Genomic DNA, 18,454 nt, shown 5'->3' on the forward strand with positions numbered 1-18,454 from the left:
ACAATGTTATGATTTTGATCATACAGCTTTTCATCCAATTGGTGATATAGTTTATTCACAAATCAATGAAAACAAATCTAGTACCAAATCACAGTTAAAAATTCAACTGAAACTGCTCCAGAAAATCATTTACTATTAAAATGCACCTGAATAAGTAAGGTTTTCTTTAACAAAATTTATTACTGCCTCTTTGCACAGGGGAGACTGAAAGGGACACTGTTAAACTCCATTAATTATAGGGCAGGTCAAATCCTAGTTGAGGTAATCAGCCTGTAGGGGCGAAGTCAATAAATTAAGTGCTGGCCTTTATTTTTCTACATTTTCTACATTGTTTATATGTTCAAAATCTAAACTATAAGCATAAATATAATCAAGAGGTACAATAAGAAACTGAACAGCAAAAGATGTAAATCATTCAGGAGCAAGTATACCCTAAAAGAGTATAAACTATCTTAAATCAAGATAGAGGGTTTCATATTGTTCATTTTTTTCCCTCAAAATACAAATCATCTCCAAGTTACATGCTTATTACTGTGGGTTGTATAAAAACACCTTTTCAGTTTCCCATTCGAAGAGGGTTTTAACAGAGTTTCTGCTGCCTCCTTGTGCCTTCTTTTATTAGTCTGACTGTACATAACAGAAGGTTCCTTTTGCACTTAAAACCAGAACAGGTTAGCTACAAGCTCTTTCTGCCCAAAGGCTATTCAAATGTAGTCTGAGCTGTGGTTTCTAAATTAATCCAGCACCCTAGATTTTTCTTTATCCATTTCTTTATGCTATAACTGGGCTGCTCACTGAGCAGTGATACATCATTTCTGTCTCCTTTGATATCCTGCTGTGCTTCCCTTACGGCCATATCCCTCTCACTGTTTTGCTCTTGTCCTCAGTTGCTGAACTTCCTGTTTATTTCTTTTCATGAAAAAGCCAGGAAGGAAAGAGCTAGGCAGACTTTTTAATGGCAAATAGGTTGTACTGGAACAATGAGCATCATACCAGCCAAATCTTAATATAAAAGAATCTGATTCCCCCCCCCCCCGGTAATAACACAAAAGGAAGATAGACCTGCATATGTTTTTATGTGGAAAACAGTAAATTGTTTTAAAAATACTAAAATTAATATATAAAAACAATATTAAGTTCTTGATTCCCTCCCAGTGATCCCAACTGGTGACTGTATCAAATTATTTATAAATTTTAAGACTATTATGGTTACTAACTTTGCCTCAAATGTTTTCCCCTTAAAACTGTGATCTAGCTTAGGGGTCGGCAAGCGTGCAAAACTCCATTTGTGCAAATGTGGCTTTGTGCGCTTGCCCACCACTTGCACAGAATCATCCCCTCCCCACTACTTTTGCTGAACTGCAGAACCAGAAAGGTTGGCAGCTGCTGTTTTAGGTATCCAAGTTCTCCTTGTTATGTGAAATTTAGGGGAACCATTTTTGCTAGATTTAGTCAAACACTTATTCTGGGTATATGCTGTTAATTTGCCATTGCTGCGTTTTCCCCAAAAATCTGATATAGGCCATTAAGTATCACTTTTCTAATATAAACGATTAACATATATCTTAATAGATTATGGTATTTTTATTTACTTGTTTTGGAAAGATTCCTAATAGAAAAACAGACTTCAATTTAAGTTTTGTTTATAGTGGCAGTGATGGTATCAATATAAATATTAATGTTTAGAGTTTCACAGTGAGTTATAACCATTTCCCAAAATGATATGATGAATTTAGTTTTATATATTCAATTATTTAATCGATGAAAAAATGAAATAGTGAGTTTTAAATTTTATGGCAATTGTAAATTCTTTTTATTTACTGATATTTTGTATTGCATCTACTACATTTTTATTATTACTCATTTTTTTCTTTTTCTTTTGTGTAATCATTTATGGTATGTATGTACTATGTTCTTCAAATGTTTTGAAAAAGAAGAAAGACTTACCATAGTTCTAATCCATCTTCTAGGAGATACACATGAGGAGGCTGGCTAACATCAGTACTTAGCTGAATAATTGGAAGCAGAAAAGTATAAAGATTCTTGCTTTCTGCTCCTAAACCCTGCAGAAAAAAAATAATCAAAAGAAACAACAAACTCCTATGGTCAGATTATGCATGTTAATTGTCCCTATTTCATTTGCAACAATGTGAAGTGATGGACTTCATATACTTTATTGCTCTTCTTATGTTTTGATGTCTGAACTTTAGCATGGGAACTCTTCTGTCTCAGTATGTTAGTGCAGTGACCTCCAACTTTTGTGGCTTGGCAGCCTGGCTGGAGGAGAAGAGGGGAACCAGGCCGCGCAAGCAGTGGCTTGATGCACACACATGCACATATGCAGCTCCAATCATGCAAGAAAGAAGCCTTTGGGACGTCACTCATGTGAGTGGAGCTGTGCGTGCTTACCCACAACCTGCCTCTTGCACAGCCCAATTCCGAATAGGCCACAGTCTGGTAGTGGGCTGCGGCCCAGGGGTTGGGGACCCCTGTGTTAGAGGATTTGAAGAACATAGGTATGTGGTGTTTCCCAAGTATCTGTATTAAGGATAAAGATTGGACACCAAAAGATAAGGAGAACAATGTAGTGCATGCAGTTCAGTGGAGTGAGGAGTGTTCAGAGCAGAGAAACCAAGCAGAGAAAATTTACACAAGAGGATGACCCAGCACAGGAGAAGCAGCACTACAAGACCAGAATCAGAATATACCTTCATTTTAAAGAAAAAGGACACACTTTGGAGGACAATAATGTTCACATTTTGGACAGGTAGATGATTTGAGAGAGGAATAAAGTACCCCCTTATGCCAAAATAAATAGTGATAAATAATGAATGATTAATAAATATCAAGTTTTTGGAAAATATTGCTAATCGGTTGTTTCTAATGGAATACAAGTCCCATTAAAATGCACCCAATTATTTTATCAAATCAATTAATAACTATTGTTAAGGGATGCTAGATGCAGTGTCAGTACCTTTTAACTTTAGATAGCAGAACATATCTTCCACTGGTTGAGAACTAGAAATACTAAGTAGGTCAGGTTTCATTCTGTGTATAATGATCTACATTTTTCCATAATAGAGATCAACTCTTCTATTTTAGAAGAAAAAAGGTATCCTTCTCTATCAACATTATATGAAATATGCACTGAGATAAATGTAGAAAGCTAAACAATGGAGGATTCATGAAAGAATTCAAACCTGCTCTCATCTTGCAGGATGAACCTTGTAGAGATTGATAAGAGTTGAAAAACAAGACATAAGAATGTGAAGTGAAAGCAAAAGAAAAAAAGTTTAGAATAAGAAAAAAGGTGAAATAGCTCTGCAGAATCCTCCAAAGTGTGTCTATAGAGAGGGAAGTAAGACTAGGGTGGTTGTAACAGGTGAAGTTAAAACAAACTCTCTTCTCTGAATTATATACAACATTTCAAGAGAAATGAAAGGGAATCTTTCCACCATTTCTTTTTTCAAAACAAAGGTTTTAGTCATGATTTGGCCAGTAAAGATATTCTAAACCTATTGTATTGGGGGGGGGGGGTTTGTTTTCTTTTAGAACAATCTATATAGTTTTCAGGAATTCCTGAGTTTTCCTCTTGAACAAGGGTGCACAATCTGCATGTGATCCCTAAGATTTTTTTCCTCTGCCTTTTGTGGTGTTTTATCATGAATGCTAAAATTCACAGCAATTTTTCCTAGCATTTTGATATGAGAAACTCATATAAACTATAGTGCAAGTCCCCAGGATAAGAATTATCACAATTAAAAACCATTCAACACCAAATCACTGCCTATATATGAACTAACCGTACCTACTTAATGACCTTCTGACCCTATCCTCAAATTACTTTTGTTTCTCGGTCACAGAAATGTTGCCTGTATTATTATAATGTAATAAAATGTGCACATTCAAAACAAGCCTTACTTGTTTTATTGCTATATGTATGCACAGCACAGGAAAATCTCACAAGCAAAGAAAGGCAAAAAGAAAGAAAAAAGGATCTGAACAACATTGTAACATTTCTTTTTAGGCTAACCCTTAGAGTTGAGGTACACTGTAATAATTATTATGATATTAAATTTTACTGGGGTACCAATATTATGTAAGTTAAAAATACATGGAGGGAAAAAAAGAGAAGGATTTACCTGAATAAGATGAATTAGGGTAGTCAGAATAGCACATCTCAGCATATTGTGTTCTTCACTTTGTTTCCAAAGTAGAGGTAAATACTGAACCAAGCATGCTACATAAGGTCTTATCTGTAATCAAAAACAATGTAATATTGTTTTTAAGAGTGAGTGAAAATTCTTACATCTAAAAATTAAGAAATGAGCTAATTTATTGTATTAACATATGTACATCTTAATTCCATGACTGCATGTTCAAGAAAATAAACAATTTCATGCTCTTTTTTTAAAAAAATATGCAAAATCAAGTGATAACAAAATATACACACAAATATAGCTTTGTCGAAGAATTAGCACCATCATTACAACAATTATAAGAGACGCTCCAGAAAAAAAGCTTATATTTTATTGCAAGTTCTAAATTATGTTATAACTACTATTCATAAATAATGTGTAAAAAAAATCAGTGCTGGATTTTCTTGAACTTTCAAACTGAGAACTAAGTACTGTTTCTAGGATGGATAACCGTCATGAATATCTATCAGGGAATATTTCGGCCAAGGCAATTATTTCCAGTAGTACTTCCTTCAGAAAACCACAGCAGGATAGAGGGTGTTTCTGACAGAAAACATTTAACCTAACTATCAATCATAACTCCTCTTCAACAGCTCTTTAGGGAACAGGAAAGGGGAAAAGAGCACCAAATAAATCCACAGGAAGCATATGATATTATAAAGCATGTATTTGATTCTTAGGCTAGAGGTTTCTTATCCTTAGTTATGTACTGTATTTGTACAGCCATTGCAAGACAGAATTGTATCCTTTTAATTTGAGGTAGGCAGATCAGACTGTTTGTTCTTGGAAATGGTTCTGCACCACGAAAGCTGGATAAAATACCTGAAGATTTGGAGTATAGTGCTATTGAAGTATGGCAGATATTCCAGAATCTTATTCTATGTTTCATCAGAGCTTAAGGGAGCAATGAAAATTCAGTCTTAAAGTTGCCAAGGTTGGAGACCCCTGGTCTACAGAACTCTATCTCATGAGTTTAATTAATTTACTCAAATACAGGCTTTCAACCCAAACAATAGGAATACCATATCCTTTAAGATATTTTGAGATCTTTAATGTAGTGTGGCTACTAAAATATATTAATCCATTGGTTTCCCTAAGTTTTCCTAATTTGCTAATATATTTTTGACGAATTTTATTTTTATTGCATTTCATGTTTAATGTACAGAATTAGCTTAGTGATTTTATAAAGTAGGCTAAAATAGAAAGTGGCATATTTTATTAAGAAAAACATACCCAAACCAAAATGGTTATTAACATTAATGTGCTCAAAATAAGTTGTAAACCTCAAACTTATTTTTCAGAAGTGTCTCAAGATCTGGTTTTGTCATCAGACCTGACATTCTTAGGGGACTGGTGAGATCCATTGCTGATTGAATCTCTTAGATGTGCTCCATTTAAAAATGACTGTGTTTGACATATTTGTTTGTTTGTTTGTTCTTTGCTGTACTATTTTCTCACTCACTTTTTGTGAAATAGGCGATGATATAAACATGATAAATAAATAAATTGCTTGATATATTTTGTTTACTTATATAGGAAAGAGAACATAATTAACTATGAAAAAGTTCTAATAGTTACAGAACTTTAATGGCTGGAGAATGCTTTTTTATTTAAAAAATTCAACGAACTAAAATAATATGTGGTTTAATATGAATTTAAAAATGAGAGAAAAATGAAATTTACCTGCATATTGACTCTTTCAATTACACAAGAGAGAACATGGAGGACATGCATCTTTGTATCACATTCTCTAACTTCTTGAAGAAGTTTAAAGAGCAACGTAAACATAGATTCCAAGTACTATAAGAAAAAAGTTGGCTGTTAATAAATAGTTGTTTCAGTTACTGATCCAAAATATTAATAAGAGTAACTTTTACATCTAAAATATCTGGTCTATCTTTACCTCGAATCTAATCCTATAAATCTTATTAAGCATTACTCGGTTTCATGCAGTCACTTCCTATTTCAAAATTAGTTTTTCTCCTTCTCTTTTTTATTTTCCATTCCTCTTGCCTTTTCTATGAATTATATTTCTTCATATTCAGTTTTAAGATACCCAAAATGATAACAGCTCATTAAATATACAATATCTATCAGAAATAGATAACTAAAAATGTGTTTCTTCTATAAATCAGCAAGATAAAAATTAGAAACTTTCATAGGTGCACATTACATACTACTATATCAACTTTTATAATTAAAATATCCCCACCTTTCAACTGAAATATTTACTTGTAATTAGATAAAATACCTACTGGTAAGAACTGGTCAGTCCTAAATTCAAAATCATCCACTGGTAAAATTGAGTTAAGAAAAATGAACCCTGTATCTCATGATTTAAAACAAAAACAAAACCCAAATCCAATCGTTTTTAGCATTCTGTTACATTGTAATAATTTACACAAGGAAAAGGATATCAAGTTTTAATGTTGTTGCTGTCTCAATACGGACCTGAGTGAAAATAACTGAATCAGAACATATTTTGCTCAGAGTGTTTATAGAAGTTTCAAAATAAAACATTTATATTCCAATTCTTCAACTTCTTAAATTGATGCTAAACAAGATTATAAATACAAATCATTTATTTATAGTCACAGACCAATAATACACAAATATAAATTTTAAAATGCAGAAAAACAAAACATGAAACATTTAAAAATGAGAAGAAACATCAATGAGTTTTTGAAAGCCAAAGTTAGAAACTTGGCAACCTTTATGCAGTGGGTACCGAAGTTGGGTCTTGCAGAAGGAAGACTGCAGTTTCTTGATCATAGAGAAATTAATATTTCTGACAATTGGGATTCTAAATGCCAGGTGAAATGGATGGTACGATGGGAAGCCTTAACAATACATAGTTAACTGACAATCTCTATAACTCATCAGACTTTTATACTTGCCTATAGTATAATTTCAATAAGAGGTACTGTGATAATTCATGACATCTCCTATGTGAAATATGCAGAATCTTATAAAGATACTAGCTGGATACCCGTGCTTCGCTACTTATAACCATTTTTTGCACTTAGGACCATTGTAGCATCCCCATGGTCTTGACAGACTCATCATCATTATCAACAAAGTATATCTGGAGAAATGAAGGCTGCTGTGAAGACCTGCCATGATACTCCCTGTCCTGTGATAGACCTGCCCCTGCACTTTGAATGTGGTATTCAAATGTTGGCATAACATTTCCTTCCTTCACCTCTCTGGCTCCAAAATACATCATTTGGAAGCATCCATTGTACTTCCAGCCAGCAGAAAGATAGTCTTTTCCCTTTAACTGGTGTTACAGTAGAAGGAACATATTCGTCTGAACTGAGGTGGTCAGTGTAAGAAGTGATTTTTTTTTAATTAGATTTATATGCCGCCCTTCTCCGGAGACTCAGGGCAGCTTACAATGCGTTAAGCAATAGCCTTCATACTTTTGTATATTTTTTATACAAAGTCAGTTTATTGCCCCCACAAACTGGGTCCTCAATTTACCTACCTTAGAAAGGATGGAAGGCTGAGTCAACCTTGAGCCTGGTGAGATTCGAACTTACAGTAATTGCAGACAGTCGAACGTTAATAACAGGCTTTAGTCTGCTGAGCTATCCAGACTCTTGGGGCTGGGACACTATGCAGGAGAAATTCAGTTCACAATCCTTTGGCTCAGTGGTGGTCTGTGATTGAAACATGTAAGGGAATATCTCTCCCACTGCCTTGAGTTCGGAAGCAATTCCATAGGTGGAAGGCATAGACATTTTGGTGAGGTAGTGACATTTAGTACTGTAAGGAACCCTAGACCGCTCCGGGTGAAGGAGTGGAATGTTTGCCAGTTTGACTTGAGGTAACGGAATGTGAGGCAAGTGATAGTAGGAACTTTTCAGGTGGGGAGGGGGAGTAGAACGTCTAACTCCTTAGCATCAGAGCGTGTTAATATACTGTATATGAATATATTGTATATGAAATACTAATGATCTGATGGTCATTTCGAAAAATCCTTTCTTAGCGAGCACCTAGAAGCCAAGAGGAACGTACGTGCCAAATTTCAAGTTTGTAGGCTTTACTGTTCTGGAAATTTCATGGTGAGTGAGTGGATTTCACTTTTATATATACAGAAGATATAGCAATCATTCACAGAACATACAGCTATGCCATAATTGGGATGATGATTTTGGCATTTTCACTTGAGGTTCTAAATCCCAAGTCCTTTGTGTAAGTTTGATTAAAACTTTAACCAGACCAAGTGATAATATTTCCACAAGGTGAATCAGAGAGGGACAGGAAATATGACTTTCAGAAATTTAGATTGAACTACTCCTAAAGCAGGGTTATCCTTATAAACACAGAGTTGTGCACCAAATAACATGAAGGCCAGAACATTTGCTTTGTACAGTTTTATTGGTACAGGGCATTTTGCAGCAAGTGAGTAACTGAATAACTTAGTTGTTGAGTAACTGTTGAGTAGAACAATGGGGCAATAAAAAAAACTAGTCACCTATAATATGCAGACCCATTTGGGCTACGAATAAAAGAGACATTTAAGAGATTTGAAATAGGATGGTGGTCAAATGTTGGAGGGTGATACTCTTATTCAGAAAGGTCTGTAATAATGTCCTTTATGTAGAAGTTGAAGGGAAAAAGAATATAGCCCTGTTTGATAGGACTGAGGTTGTTTAATTTGCATTGTGGTCCATTAATAGTTGTTATTATTATTATTATTATTATTATTATTATTATTATTATTATTATTATTATTATTATTAATTGAATTTGTATACTGCCCTACTCCCGAAGAACTCAGGGCGGTGAACAGCCAAAAGATAAAATACATATAATACATATTTACGGGACCGCCTACTACCACCAATAGCCTCCCACCAGCCAGTACGCTCTTATAGAGAGGGACTCCTCCGGGTGCCGTCAGCCAAACAGTGTCGACTGGCGGCCCCTAGGGGGAGAGCCTTCTCTGTGGGGGCACCTACCATCTGGAATGAGCTCCCCCCGGAGATACGGAGGATCCCGGATCTGCGCTCCTTCCGCCGTGCTGTGAAGACCTTTTTATTCCATCAAGCGGGCTTGGCCTGATCTCTTCCCTTTTTAAATATGTAAATTTTAATCTGTTTTTAAATTATTGGGGTATTTTAATTTGTCTGGGCCAAAAAGTTTAATTTGATTTTATCGGGTTTTTAAATTTTGTGTATTTATGTATTTTATTGTTGACTGTTCACCGCTCTGAGTCCTTCGGGAGTAGGGCGGTATACAAATCAAATAAATAAACTAAATGTTAAGAAACCATTAAAATACAATTAAATAATTTGGCCCAGAGAATTTAAAACACCTCAAATTCCTAAGACAAATTTAAAATTTAAAAAAATTTAAAAACAATTTAAAAGAGAGGTTAGGCCAGGTCGGCCTGCTGGAATACGAATGTTTTGAGGGCACGGCGGAAGGCGCGCAGATCCTCCATATCTCCGGGGGGAGCTTGTTCCAGATGGCGGGTGCCCCCACAGAGAAGGCTTTCCCCCTGGGGGCCGCCAGTTGACACTGTTTGACTGACAGCACCATAAGAAGCCTCTCTCTATGGGAGCGTACTGGTCGGTGTCTTGATAAATAAAATTTACAAAATGGAAATAATCAGCCAATATTGGCCTGATTTTGCTATCATCTTTCTTATGTATGGGGGAAGACACAGAATTAGGCCACTCTTTGAAGAATGATAGAATGTTATTGACAGTAATATCTAACACAGAAGTCTGGCAATGAAGATTTATTTTCAGTAATTTTTACAGAATCATCTTTACCTGAAGTTTTGACATTTTTCAAGAGAAAAATTACTTTTTTGATTTCTGATTCTGTAATTAGGGACCAAGAACGGTAAGGATCAAAATCATCATCCGAAAGAGCACTGACTACACTGTCAAATTATTTCATCAGGACTCTAAATTGATTAAATCATTGGGACTGGAACTAAATTTATCTGAAGAACAAGAAGCAATGTACCAAAACAGATGATCATTCTTATCTGTTATTACTTGTCAAAATCTTAGTCCATTTCACTAATAAATAGTTCTGCTTTTTCTCCCTTGGTAGTTTATTATATTTCCTTTTTTTAGTAAATAAAAAATTTCATAAGAGGGAGATTCATTATAAAAATAAGAATAGCAGATTTAAATATCTAAAGATTACCTTTCAAAATTGTATATTTAAAAAATCTGCAGAACAGTTTTCATTAAATATTTTATAAAAAGTAAAAGTCTTTGGAAAAACTCCTCCTAATATATTTCCCATACTTGTAAGGGTTTGAAATGGTACAATATAAATTAATAACATTCACATTTGGGAATAACTTTTGAGGTTGAAGACAACGAGGAAGTGTGTACAAACTTTATTTTCTTTCTTTGTTATTGACAATATTCTCACTGAGGAGATAGAAAAATAATAATATTGTGCAAGGAGTCTGGACTAGAAACTATATGGAATATTGGTTTGCTCCAGACTGATATGCCTGACACTATGTCTTATCTTTTTTATTAAAAATATTAGCTTTCTGCAAGGTTTTTCTTCCTGCTACTTGAATTCCCTGCCAGTCAGAATTATCAATGAATCTGAATTATACTTCATTTATTTAACTTCCTAATAAAGAGAAAAGATTTTTAGGTAAAGATAGGATGCCCACACACAAACCCTATTGAATACTGAATAGATGAATCAATAACTACAGTCTAAAAATAACTGGTAACTAATGAAAATATATCTTCAGACTTTCTCTGTGATAGTTACAACCTACCCACAGCAATTGTTATGGATCAAAGACTTCCTTGGTATCATATGAAGCAAACATATCTTTGGGACATACAAAGTTGTCCTCCTTAAGGCTTTCTGTGATAGGTTTGCTGTATTTTGCAGCATTGAATTGAATGTCAAATTTTTAACAATCAAAGAGGAATGTAGTTAAGATGACATGTATTCAGGACAAAGAAGATGTATCTTAATTTAGGTTAGCACTCCAAGAAAGGGAACCAGCTAAACTTGAGAAAGCTTACGAATGAATTACAACTGATATAGTTAGGAGTACTCTGCATGAACTCTAACCTGGAGAAACAGTTTTTGCTTTAATCAATGTCATTCTGTTTAAACTACCATAATACGGGATAGACAGAGTCACCTTAAAGATTGTTTAAAACAACTGAAACCAAAACACAGATGTCTATATATAGATAAAAGCAGAAGGCAGAACATTTGATTTTAATATCTTAGCAGCTGCAGCTGTTGATGATGCAGACAGTATTTGTCTAGCAACCACAATTAGTACTGGCACTCTGGCTGTTAAGCGGACTAGTCATTAAATGAAATCGCAGCTGTGGTTATATCTTACTACAGCTTTCCTTTGCTTTACAGATTTGCAAAGGTCATAAGAAGATCGTTTGCAAAGTTACTTTTTTATCACTGTTGCAACTATGAACACTCACTAAATGAAGTAGTCATTAAATGAAGATATGTACAGTCATGTGAAAAAGTAAATATGTACCAACGTTTTATCTTTATTAAAACAGTATATGAAGATAAAGGTGATATACAGAAATCTATCCCAGTGAACACTAACACAATACAAAACCTAGACGATTGGATCAAGAGAACTCTCAGTGACACACTAAGAAAGGACAAACTACCAAGGAAGAACAGTGGCGGATAAGCAGCAGTGGACCTATCCTCTCACACTTCTACAGATGCCCCAAAATGCACAAGCCTGACATACCCCCCTTTCAAATTATGTCATTATTAAGGATCCTTAATTACAATATCGCAAATGAATTAATAAAAAGCTTGGGCACCTCACAAGATGTAGCAAGACTCTATCAACTCTTCACTATAGTGCTTTCAAAGAATCAGAGACCTGACTATAGATGAAGACAAAATCATGGTCTCATCTGATATCACAGCCGTGTTCCATGTCCATAGATCTGGAATTAGCCAAAGAATCTATGACCACATTGCTCCACAGCATCTCTAACTTAACCAAATACACAAAGATTGAAACACTCAGGATTATGGAGCTCATAAACTTCTGTCTAAATTAAATCCTTTGTTAAATTAAAGGATCAACACGTTCAGGACTTATAGCAGAGATTGTTATGCAACATCTAGAAGACATAGCACTTCCACAAATACAACCCAAAATAGATATGTAGATGACACCTTCATCATAATAAAAAAGGATCAATTAGAAAACACCCACAGAACCATCAACAGCATTTTCAAAGGAATCCAGTTACCAGAAAAGAAGAAAACAAACTCACTACCCGCCCTGGACATCCTGATCAGCAGAGACCACAATGGCAAACTAGAAACACAAGCATATGGAAAATCAACCACACCAATCAAGTGCTCCAATAACAAAGAAACAACCCTATCTCCTACAAGAGGAGCTGCACAAGAACTTTGTTTAGACAAACACAAACTCACTGCAGCAACCCTGAACAACAGAAAAAGGAAACAGAGCACCTATACAACATATTCCAACAAAGTAGATACCCATACAATTTTATCAAAAAAACCTGACCACTCAACACAATACAGCACAAGTCCTAAAAAGAATAACCCTGCCATACATCAAGAATAGCTCAGAAACAACCAACAGTTTAGCACACAAGCCAACTAAAGCTTTTTAAAACATCCTAAGTAAACAAAAAGACAGCAGCTCCAGAAGAAAAAACATGGTTCATCTACAAAATACAGTATAATGACTGCAACAACCACTAGGAAGGACTAACAGGTAGAAGATCGGCAGAATGGATCCATGAACATCAACTAGAAGTCAGAAGACATGATGAAAACTCTGTAATTTCACAATACATGGACAGGTTTAACCATGGTTTCAATTGGGAAACTGTGATCATCCTAGACCAAGCCAAGTCCAAAAATGCAAGGGAATTTCTAGAAGCCTGCTGGGACAGCCTATCTTGGGCTAGTTATTTGAAATCCTTTCCACTTGTAGATGATCTTTCAAGATTGATGTCCAATTGTTTAGCAATTTTATAAAATCTTTTTCCAGACTCTGTAATCAACTTTCTGAATGCTTCAAAGAACTCTTTCAATCCAGGCTTTATGATGCACCAGTTAAAAAACAAAGAACAAATCAAACTAAAATCTGAAGTTTAAATAACGCAGGTGCCTTCCAACTACTCTTTCATGATGTTCTATTCATTTGAACTTGATTTGGTGCACCTGATTCTAATTTTCGGTATGTTGAAAGAGTGATAATGAGGGGTATACTTACTTTTTCCACATGCAAAATTTATATTTATGTTTACTTAAATTACACAATGGACAACAAAATGTAAATGGTGCATGATTACTCCGAGTTCAAACCACTCACCTGGCTTGGTACTAAAATAATTATCTATTTTAATTGGCTTAGCACAGAAATGTTGTTCTGAACACTAACTGAATACACCTCCAATTAGATCTGATACTGGGGGGAAAAACTACTTCAGATTTTCTTAGTTACATAAAGAACATTTCAAAATCCACAGAGACATCCCTAACAAAAGAATGTGGCAAGAAGCAAATATCAATAAACAACATGAAAGGCTAGGCATATGATAAAGAAAAGCTATTTGTAAAAAAAAAAAAAAAACTAGACATACCACTAAATCTTCATCTTGAAGCAAATTACAAATTGCTTCATACAACATAGGTCTCAAATCAGGCTTGAATTTCACAGAAATCCATTGACCAATTAGCCAGATCACTCGCCGCCGTATTGGTTTATACCTATAAATATAAAAATAATTTTTTGAAATCATGGTTACTAAAATTAGTTACTAAAAAGGTTAATGTCAAAACATTTTCAGTAATTTTATTCTTCCTACAATGTCCTACTTGCAGGTTTTTTTAAACAATATTTGAATCTGGGGTTAGCTGATTGTAAATATTTAATTTCCTATAAAAATAAATAAAAATCAGTTGACAATAATTTCAAAGAAAAAGGATTACAATAAAATATTTTATATATTGAGTACATTCAAGGAATAAAGTTAATTGACTTTTCTTTTTACAATTCTGTAATGTCCCTTTTATCGGGGTGGAATCAGGGCAATTGAATGGAGCTTAGCATTTACTGGTGGGATGCTCTTCCTGATACCTATGTGGAGTTCACAGTGAGATATTTTCTCTTTCTGTCCTGATAGAGAAACAACTGTCTGCTGCCTAGGATTGAATTCTCAACTTTCAGGGTGGGAGGCTTCTAGGCCACTGCACCACTCAGTAAATTTGTAATCTTTGTATCACCAGTGCATTTGGAATCTACAGGAATCACACTTCGTAATATTCGTTATTTCCAATGAATATCATTCTGAATGGAAGCAAACAAATTTTTCCAGATGTTGGTAAATTATAATTCTCTGTAGGAAGACTAGGTTTTGTGAAGAATGTCATTGCTTTTCTGACAGTTTTTTAAAATTCAAAACATATCTATGATATGACAGGCTCAAATAACATTTGTTTCAAGAATGTACATTAAAGAAAGATGAAGTCTTCCTTCAAATTCTATTAAAAATACTGAACTGATTTGTTGTCTTTTTTTGACTTTTTAAAATCTTCTCTGTCTAGGTTGCAGCCCTGGGATTTCTCACTAATTACTTATCATTTGCTTTTTTCCTCCCAAGATCAATTATTGTTAAGTGTTCCCATTATATGTTAAGGCAATCTACATTATAATGCAGAATACAAACTATACAAAACAATTTGTATCTTGTATTACCACAATCCAGAAAGTGTTAAAATCCAAAGTGCAGCCTATGTATGGAGTATATATGTAGCAATTCCTTATTTTCTAATTTTATCAAAACTGTGTCTAGCAATTGTGGAAGGAATATGGAAAGTAGTAACCGTGGGTTGACACGTGCAATGCCAGCAATTATATCAGATTCCAAGTTTAGAACAAGGGAAGAAAGCAACAGAATGATAAAATTCAATACATGCATAATCTTATATTTGCCAATAGATTGTTGTACATACAATATTTTTAATAGATAGAATGCAGGAAAACAACTTTCCCAAAACTGCATTATTTACACTGAATTTGCATGAACAACCAGCTAAAAAACGCACATACCTGTTATGAATAACTTGCAATTCGGCTAGTAGCTGGGTTTTAAACCACTGATCAAAATCCACACTATCAAAGAGTTCATATGCTGCTAGTCCAACTGCATTGTACACTGAACAAAGAAAAATTAAATGTGGGCATTTTTAAAAAAAATATGCTATAATGTAATTTTAAATGTACTGGTTTAACAAGGAATGCAATTTACCAAACATGTTAACTTATGTAAGATTATTAAAAGGGTCATTTTGGGCTGTAACATAAAAGGAATATTGCTGGGCCACATCAAAGATTTACCTAATCTATTATTTTGCACACAAAGTAACAGATTATGGGATGCCTTTGGGAGCCCCATAGAATGATACAGGTAATCTTCTAAAGTTTCAAGTAAACAAGTTAACAACTAAGAGGTTACTATAAACTATTGGATTTATATATAATTTTGTTATATATAATTATATATAACAAAACAAAAGCTCCAGTGTAAGTAAATCTATCATGATCTTTCATGGGTGACTAAAGATAAAAAGATAATCTAACTCTTTCTAGAAAACTTACATTTTCTTTCTTTACATACACATCTGTATCTGTCTTATCAATCTAAAAATGTCACTGCACTGTTTGATACATGCCTAATCATAATTCCTCTGATTTCAATGTAAGTTCATTTGTCCTTTATATACAGCATTTATTAGAAAAGCTGTTTAAATGCAAAACTGTGCATGTCCATGCCAGACATGCAACTATGCTACAGAGATTTACATTTAATTTTTCCTTTTGTCTGATATGGGTATTTCTTAAAAAATATCCTCTTGGACAATTTTTTTTGTAGGTTGTATGGTAGGCTGGCTTTGCCATCAAATAATCGATTTCTCTGACCCTAGGACTTAAATGAATAAAGGGATTTTGTTTCCTATGACAGAACATTCAAAAATTTCAAAAATGTTCTGCTGGAAGCATCTAAAGAACATTTTCTATATCAAAAAGAATTGGAAATGTTCTATATCAAGTTCAGAATACATTTTTAATTCATTCCTGTGCAAAACCTACTTTTTTAAATTCTATATTAATTATTTGCATTGTTTATTATCATTGTTTTCAAAACTTCTGACAATGTTATACTGTCATTTATTAAAAGACATTAGAAAACAAGCAACATCCTACATGTCAATTTAAGATTGTTTTTTAAAAAACCTAAATTTACCAGCATCTTTAATCAGAAGAGCATGAGTATCATCCATGTTGGTGGGGCCTGAAGTAATATAAGTAACAGAAAAACAAACAGTTAGAAATTCTTTTTATTTGTTGACATATGAAGAAATAAATTGTTTTCATGAGAAAGTTGTTTATAAATATGCATTTGTTTGACAATTATAATTCTATCTAAAGTGGAAGAAATCAAATAGAAATCAAATAGATATTTATGTATGGTAACTGCTTATCAGCATTATAATGCAATTGTCTTATATGAAGGCAATTCATATAAAGCAATTGTAGAATGACCTAGAATTTAGGAAGATGTTGTGGTTCTCATCACTTTCCTCAACCCCTTATAAAAATTGGAACCTATAAATAACACCTGTACAGGTAAGAGTGAAGTTTATATATATATATATATATTTCGAGATTATCACTGAAAAACTAGAGCTGGTGAATAACTAGTTCTTTTTTTGTGTGTGGTTATTAATTGGCAACAATTCAGGTGATCAAAAAGTTAAGTATGTCAGAATTCTTCCATCTGGATGCAGCATTGCATCAAGAACAAACATTTGGCTACACTATTTTATGAACTGGAAGACTGGGCTTAAATTGAAGCACCACAGGCTAAGATAACTCTTGACTCCGAATACTTTGCAATAGGGAAGCCTGGCCAGTTGGCAGGGAAGAGACTTCTTAATCAACATTCAAAAACCAAGACACTCCAAATTGGAACAATATGTTTAACAGGAGAGTATGAGAGTAACAAATTCTTCAAGAAATGTTTCCAATGTATAGCTTATCCAATATATATTCTGGCTTTCATTCCAATTATTTTACAGTTCCTGAGTGATATGGGGGAATCAGGTTCACATTAGATTTAGCGTGAGTAAATTCCTGCATTACTTTCCCCGGGTTTTGTATGGTTACTCTTCAAATCATCCAGACCTTACTTTACTTGTACACATCGATAAATTTGAAGGGTGCATATTTCTAACATTGCTATCATTCCTTAGCATCATTGTTCCTTGTTACTGCATAGGATCAAATAATTGCATTCAGAGGCTTGTACCTTGGCCCTCTTAAAGCTCATTAGGTTTTAATGCATGATAGCTATAGTAGAATTATTGAATCTTATAGGGATATAGTATACCTCTATTCAGAAGACAAAGCTCATTATCACCTCCTCTAAAAATATCCCACTTATGATACCTTTTTTATTCTGGGTGTCAAACCCTGTGAAGAGGACATGATTAATGAAACAAGAAACACACAAGAAATTAGTGATGTGCACAAAAACACCACTAATTGCTAACTACATATTCTGCTTTCTTCTGATCCTCCAAATTCTGACTTCAAAAGCTCAAAATATATAACAATAGCACTAAGACTTATATACCACTCCACAGTGCTTTACAGCCCTCTCTAAGCGGTTTACAGAATCAGCATATTTCTTCCCAAAGTGAGAGAAAGCAAACTAAGTAACCTTTATTACAAAGTACAGGAAGTCCTCATTTAGTGACCACTTGTACAGCGACAGTTCAAAATTATGATGGTGCTGGAGATGGAGACTTACAACCAAACCTCATAGTTACAGCTGTTACAGCATCCCCATAGTCAGGAAATCATAATTCAGACACTTGGAAACTGGCTTACAATTACAACACTTGCAATTTCCCGCAGTCACATGATCATCATTTGCAGCCATCACAGTCAGCCTCTAATAAGCAAAGTCAAGTCCTGCCAGCAGGTCACAAATAGTAATTACATGATGCCATGCCTAACTGTCATGGCAACTGGAAATGCCTTTGTAAATCAACATGTTCACATGATACCGTGCTTTACAACCGTGTTGCTTAGCAACAGAGTTGCCGGTCACAATTACCATTATTAAGTGAGGACTACTTGTAATATGAAGTTTGTATTGTTTCCATTTAATATAAAATCTCTGCTTCTGTAAAAAAAA

At 34.2% G+C, this 18,454-nt stretch overlaps 1 protein-coding gene across 1 annotated transcript in view; it reads right to left on the reverse strand.

Moving 5' to 3' along the window:
- IPO11 (importin 11) overlaps positions 1–18,454 on the reverse strand; it is a 66,289-nt gene that overhangs the window by 27,714 nt on the left and 20,121 nt on the right. The window contains exons 14-21 of the mRNA XM_070935864.1: positions 16,496–16,543; positions 15,301–15,406; positions 13,832–13,958; positions 6,617–6,650; positions 6,455–6,495; positions 5,883–5,999; positions 4,143–4,256; positions 1,948–2,063 (exon numbers count right to left, since the gene is read on the reverse strand). Of these exons, the coding sequence (XP_070791965.1) occupies positions 1,948–2,063; positions 4,143–4,256; positions 5,883–5,999; positions 6,455–6,495; positions 6,617–6,650; positions 13,832–13,958; positions 15,301–15,406; positions 16,496–16,543 (703 nt within the window). The remainder of the gene's footprint in view (positions 1–1,947; positions 2,064–4,142; positions 4,257–5,882; positions 6,000–6,454; positions 6,496–6,616; positions 6,651–13,831; positions 13,959–15,300; positions 15,407–16,495; positions 16,544–18,454) is intronic.

The sequence above is a fragment of the Pituophis catenifer genome, unplaced genomic scaffold, assembly GCF_029215685.1.
Source record: "Pituophis catenifer annectens isolate HBS135680 unplaced genomic scaffold, rPitCat1.0.hap2 SCAF_2, whole genome shotgun sequence".
Classification (NCBI taxonomy): Eukaryota; Metazoa; Chordata; class Lepidosauria; order Squamata; family Colubridae; genus Pituophis; species Pituophis catenifer.